The sequence below is a fragment of the Sinocyclocheilus anshuiensis genome, unplaced genomic scaffold (assembly GCF_001515605.1).
Source record: "Sinocyclocheilus anshuiensis isolate Anshui unplaced genomic scaffold, SAMN03320099.WGS_v1.1 scaffold91, whole genome shotgun sequence".
Taxonomy (NCBI): domain Eukaryota; kingdom Metazoa; phylum Chordata; class Actinopteri; order Cypriniformes; family Cyprinidae; genus Sinocyclocheilus; species Sinocyclocheilus anshuiensis.
The window spans coordinates 411,875-418,230 of record NW_015552636.1 but is presented as its reverse complement, the minus strand read 5'-3'; the positions used below and the strand labels follow the sequence as shown (position 1 = coordinate 418,230).

Below are 6,356 nucleotides of genomic sequence, written 5' to 3'. Positions count from 1 at the left end.
AGCTGATCTGAGACTGTATGAAGGGTTTTGCTAGTTTTAGTGCATTTTGGATGTGAAATAACTGCTGTGCCAAGATGGTTAGAAGAATAGTCTGAAGGGTGTGAAGAGTATCGAGAAATGAGCTCTAGCTATTAAAAAAAAAAGTAATTATATTAACAAAAGTTATTACATTAACATCACTGTAGGTCAATCCAAGAGACTTAAATTTGTCTTTTTTTATTTATTATTATTTTTAACTGCTATATGAAACCCAGAAATTAAGTAACTTTACTTTTACCTTTTATTGCATTATTTACTTTCAGTTTATGTTCTTATGTTTGTCAATGTATTTTATAACAAAAGTGAGTTTATTCGATGCAAATTTGATTTCCATATTTCTCCTTCATTTTTCTGCTTGTGTAAGTGCCGTGTGCCGTAGCAGTGATGTTGATGGTGTGTGTGTGTGTGTGTGTGTGATGTGAGACATGAGGAACACAGACACATCAACTGCAGCACCATCAGCCAGAGCCGCAGCCAATCGCGAGCCTGCTTTCGCGTGACGTCACTGCATTGTATTCTAAATTCATAAATCTTCTTGATCTCTGGCTCTGTGTGCCGCACTGGCTGCTGCTCGTCGCGTCCTGAATGTAAAGTGTGTCCTCTGCTCTGCTCTGGAGCACCGATGGCTAAAAAAGCCGATCTGTCTGAGTGGCTCCTGCTTCTCTCTCATCCGGACCTCACTGAGACGATCTGAGCAGTAATGCGATGATTACAGTCCAGCTGCTGACATGCAAACGAATGTTAATGTTTATGCTCTCGCATCTCTAACGCTGAATCCATCGCAAGAGGGAGACAGTCGCCTTGGTAACAGCAGGATCCGTCCAGCCTCAGCACCAGCTGCAGAGCATCCATCAGTCCTCCAGTGATCCTCACTACTGCAAAATATCAGCAGTCGCCTACAAATACCACATAGGCTAGTTTTAACCAAATAAAACCTCAAATGTGATCAAGTGGCAGATCTGAGGTCTGAAAGACTGAGATGAGACTGTCTGGGCCTTCAGCTCCAGATGTTCCTCAGTCACGCATCTGGACTGGAGGAATAGCATCCGCATCGTTCTGGAATTCTGAAGGACTGTGACGCCAAATTACAGACGGAATAGAATCAGCCGCTATTCCGTTCGGTGAGACGGTTTTGTTCATCTGTCGTGATTCGGTTTTTTTCGCTGTGTGTGTGTGTGTGTGTGTGTGTGTGTGTGTGTGTGTGTGTGTGTGTGTGTTTGATGGCGCCGTTGGGCTGCGAAACGGGCACCGGGTGTGATGTGAGCGGTTCGGGGAACGGGAGAACAGCAGGGTTGCTGCGGACCGTCGCTTCTTCGGACCGGATTCACGAAGCATTCGACGGATAAAGGCCACCTATGGAAACTGGAGACCAGAATTTTAGGAAAAAGTCAAGCGAGTGATTTCACGTTTCATTTTTTTTTTCTTTTTCTAATAGGCTATCCGCTTTTTTTCTTTAATAATCACCAGGATGGATTGATTTCACTCACGCGTCGCAACCCTGAATGATTTTCACGCCGAACTGTTTTTGAATCCATTCTTGGAATATCAGATTGATGGATGCGCGAGCGCGAGCTCCTCTGCTGGACCGGCAGCGGTTCGGAAACCTGGAGCCTTCGGTCTCTCCCTCGTGCCCTCAGTAGACAGCTGCTGGATCGGATCGAGAACAGGCCAGATTGAGTGAAGATGAGTTTATCGTTTGCCAGTGTGTCGCTTTCCCCTGACAGCACACGCACATCGTCTACTTGACCTCTGCGTTTACATCTGCAATACCTCTACGAGATGTCTTTAGACTTAGAATGTATGTAAAACTGACATCTTACAGATGTTTGTACACAGCAGATGCTTTCCAGATCAGATGTGCTATCTGGGTCGAGTTCATCACTTGATGAGTTGCATTAGTGTTTAAGTGTAGGAGGAAGCGGCCTGCCTTTGTCTTCCTTCTCCTTCAGTTCACAAACCCTCGAGGGCCCTCGCCCTGATTCTTCTTATTTTTCGTCCCCTTAAATCCACAAATATTTATTTCCTATACATCAAGAGGAAAGGGGGCTCCCCTTTCGTGGAATGCGGCAACATGGGTGTGTTTGAGCGCGGCGTCCAGATGCTGCTGACCACGGTGGGTGCCTTCGCCGCCTTCAGTCTGATGACCATTGCTGTGGGGACGGACTACTGGCTCTACTCGCGCGGGGTCTGCAAAATAAAGACTACTAACGAGAACGAGACCAGCAAGAAGAACGAGGAGGTGATGACCCATTCTGGCCTGTGGAGGACCTGCTGTCTGGAAGGTAGGAGCTCCGAGAAGAACCGCATCTGAAGTTCTGGAGAACATTCATGCAGCTCTTCATAGTTCATCATGCGTATGGCTTGTGCGCTTCTGCTAAGGTCATACGATAGCTTTGTGTGAAAAACAGATCCAAATTTAAGCCATTATTCGCTGAAAATCTATAGAAGGCTTGGAATATTAAACATAAAGTTCCCATGCATGATGGTTCCATAAAGATCCGTTTCCATTGCACTAAAGGTTCGTTATAGTGGAAAAGGGTTCTTTAGAGGATTCAAAAGTTCTTCACACTATAAGAAAAAAAATGGATCGCTTAAAGGTTGTTTGGTGAACCAAAAATGGTTCTTCATGTGGCATCACTGAGCCTTATTTTAAAGAGTGAAGCGCACAAGTCATACGGAGTACATTTGTGAGGCTTTTGTTGTCTTTCTCAGAGCATTCAGATTCTTCCGTATTTTATCTTTGGATGCATTCATACGTTCTGTCCACATATGTAAACGAGCTTCAAGATGCACTTCCGGTTTGAGCCACAGTGTGACTGACAGCAGACAGCGCGACTCTCTGGAGCTGCAGGATGAATGAGTTTCTGATTTAGTTTGGTTCGGGTCAGATCCAGTGCTTGCTGTGTTGAGGGTCTGACTCCGACCGTATTAAAGGAAAGGTTGACTCGATGAATAAACATTTGCTGCAAATGTGCTCACCCTCAGGCCATCTGAGATTAGGATGAGTTTGTGTCTTCATCAGGTTTGTAGAAATGTAGCACTGCATCAGTGTCTCAGCAATGGATGCTCTGCAGTGAATGGGTGCCGTCAGAATGAGAGTCCAAACAGCTGATAAAAACATCACAATAATCCACAAGTAATCCACAGCACTCCAGTCCATCAGTTAACATCTGGAGAAGACAAAAGCTGAAACAAATCCAGCATTAAGATGTTTTTAACTCAAATACCATAGAGTCCATAATCCATAATAACGCTTCCTCCAGTGAAAAAGTCCATCTCCTGTTGTCTCTCGCATCAAAATCCAGCCACATATGTGTTTAGAGCTGTTTAAGCGCTGCTTGATCTGTGCAGATTTCTCTCCTGATTCACACCAGAACACTTTTTCACTGGAGGAAGCGTTATTATGGATTATGGACTCTATTGTATTTGAGTTAAAAACATCTCAATGCTGGATGTGTTTCAGCTTTTGTCTTCTCCAGATGATAGCTGATGGACTGGAGTGCTGTGGATTACTTGTGGATTATTGTGATGTTTTTATCAGCTGTTTGGACTCTCATTCTGACGGCACCCATTCACTGCAGAGCATCCATTGCTGAGACACTGATGCAATGCTACATTTCTACAAACCTGATGAAGAAACACACTCATCCTGATCTCAGACGGCCTGAAGGCGAGGACATTTTTCAGCTAAGTGTCATGTTTGGCTGAACTCTTCCTTTAATTCAGACATCCTGACTGTAGCTTGTGATTTTCACCCGTGTTTTCCAGTGAACGGACTGTGGTTGTTATGCAGTTTTTAAAGTATTCAAGATTTTTGGCAGTATCTGTCTGTTTAACGCGTTTTATCATGTTAAAATCCATAAAAACAAAAGAACTTGTTCACAGAAAAGAATGTAATTATATAGATTTTCTTTATAGTTTTTACTAACGCTTTGAATTTCCTCACTGAACTGAACGAGGTGATTTGTGCTCCAGTCAGCAGTTTATACGACATCAGCCGAACAGCTGTGAAATATGACGAATCTGACGGGAACGGCTGATCAATTCATCCAACGAGGCCTGGCTTCAGTTGATTCTCCGGTATTTCCGGCTGATACTGAGTTTACTGAGCATCCTCAGAACGATTAGTCTGAAGGAATGCATTAATGAAGGGGTTTGGTAATTCTCTGTAGCTGTGCATCATCTGCCTTTATAGATATCCAAATAACAATTGAAATAACACTTTAGTAAATGTGCAAAACTGTTCCAGCAGAAATGATGCATTGAATAATTCACAGGTTTATTTGCACGCTGATGGCTGTACAGCAGCTAATAACAGAATGATCTGGGTTACGCATCCGTCTTTGTTTTAGTGAAGTCTGTCCTAACATGAACCTCACGTTCACATACAGGGCATCATTAGGTGAACTAAATTCTAAAATATGATCCGGCATCCATCTGTAAGTGCAAACAAACTCATCAGCTTTTAATCTTCATGTTGTGTTGTGCATAACACTTTCTGATGACTATTTCTAAATGTCAGGTTATTCTGTATGGCTCTACTGAATAGGTGATAGAAGGATTAAACTCTGAAGAAATGAGCAGAAATGTGAATCAGACTGATCAAATACACATATTACACTGGAAACACATCATTAGTAGAGTCTGATTATTACATCTGAGTAAAGAGATTATTGAAAAAGAAACAAATGTAGGGCGGGACTTGGTTCTTTGCATCAGTTGTTGATTGGCTGTTGAGATGTGGGCGTGGCTCTCAGGTGAGCGTGAGATTTCAGGGGCGGAGTTTAGGAGCACTACATGATTATCGAAGTTAGTCTTTCCGCCTGGAAGTGTGAGACAGGTGCTGATGCAGTGAGACAGTTTATATTAGCATGAGGCAGGTAATGCAGTGAGACAGGTGCGTCTGTGTTTATTAGAGTGAGACAGAGCTGCTGTAGACAGACAGACAGACGGATGGGTATTGAAACGTTTCAGCTCCACTGAGCACATTTCACACCCGCTGAAAGGTGATGACAGTCCACAGCGTAACACACAGGGCCAGTGTGTTTGTGTGTGTGTGTGTGTGTGTGTGTGTGTGCTTGTGCATGTGCATGTGTGTGCGGGCGAGCCCATCTCAGAGATCAGTGGAATAAGGGTAATCCTGTTAGACACGCTCATAATCACTGACACACACTCACGTGTTGGAGAACAGTGAATTATGTAATGCAGTTATGTAACATACAGCGTACAGCAGCAGAAGAGAGAGAGAGAGAGAGAGAGAGAGAGAGAGAGAGAGTCTTTACAGAGAAGCTCAAGTCATCCTACAGGAGAAGAGAGATCATGTGACAGAGGTCAGAGGTCAGAGGTCAGCTGAGGGTTCAGTGCTCATAAACACACATCAGCTCCAGAATCAGCTGCAGCACTCATCACTTGGGGCTGGAGGTGTGTGTGCTTGTGCATGTGCATGTGTGTGCGGGCGAGCCCATCTCAGAGATCAGTGGAATAAGGGTAATCCTGTTAGACACGCTCATAATCACTGACACACACTCACGTGTTGGAGAACAGTGAATTATGTAATGCAGTTATGTAACATACAGCGTACAGCAGCAGAAGAGAGAGAGAGAGAGAGAGAGAGAGAGAGAGAGAGAGTCTTTACAGAGAAGCTCAAGTCATCCTACAGGAGAAGAGAGATCATGTGACAGAGGTCAGAGGTCAGAGGTCAGCTGAGGGTTCAGTGCTCATAAACACACATCAGCTCCAGAATCAGCTGCAGCACTCATCACTTGGGGCTGGAGGGGAATGATAAAGCTGGCCTGCCTCACTTTTTGGAAAACAATATTTTCTATATTTTTAAAATATAAAACAAAGTATATTGTCTTACATAATATATTTAACTGTGATGCATTTTATTTTTCAGGATTCACAGATGAACAGAAAGTTCAGAAGAACAGCATTTATTTGAAATAGAAATCTTTTGTAACATTATAAATGTCTTTACTGTCACTTTTGACCAATTTAATGCATCCTTGATGAATAGAAGTGTTCATTTCTTTTACTAAAGAATCTTACTGGAGTGTGCAGAGACCCGATGACGTCATTCAGAGTACTTTATGAGGTCACTATTGAGCACTTTTGCCATAATTTGTGTTTCCATGGTAGCAGCGTCTTCTCTGATTGGTGGATCTGAGGATTATGGGTAGTTTAGTTCTTGACTGAGAATTCAGCTGTTATGCATGATGTTTTTTTCTGAATTTACACCAACAGAAACAGAAATCATCACTGAACAGCTTGCTTTACTAATGTCTCTCTCTCTCTCTCTCTCTCTCTCTCTCTTTCTC

The 6,356-nt window shown here is 43.2% G+C and overlaps 1 protein-coding gene across 1 annotated transcript in view; it reads left to right on the top strand.

The window, feature by feature from the left end:
* Positions 1–1,237: 1,237 nt before the first annotated feature.
* Positions 1,238–6,356, top strand: part of cacng2b (calcium channel, voltage-dependent, gamma subunit 2b) — a 9,715-nt gene continuing 4,596 nt past the window's right edge. The window contains exon 1 of the mRNA XM_016458073.1: positions 1,238–2,321. Coding sequence (XP_016313559.1) covers positions 2,111–2,321 — 211 coding nt within the window. The 5' untranslated portion in view covers positions 1,238–2,110. The remainder of the gene's footprint in view (positions 2,322–6,356) is intronic.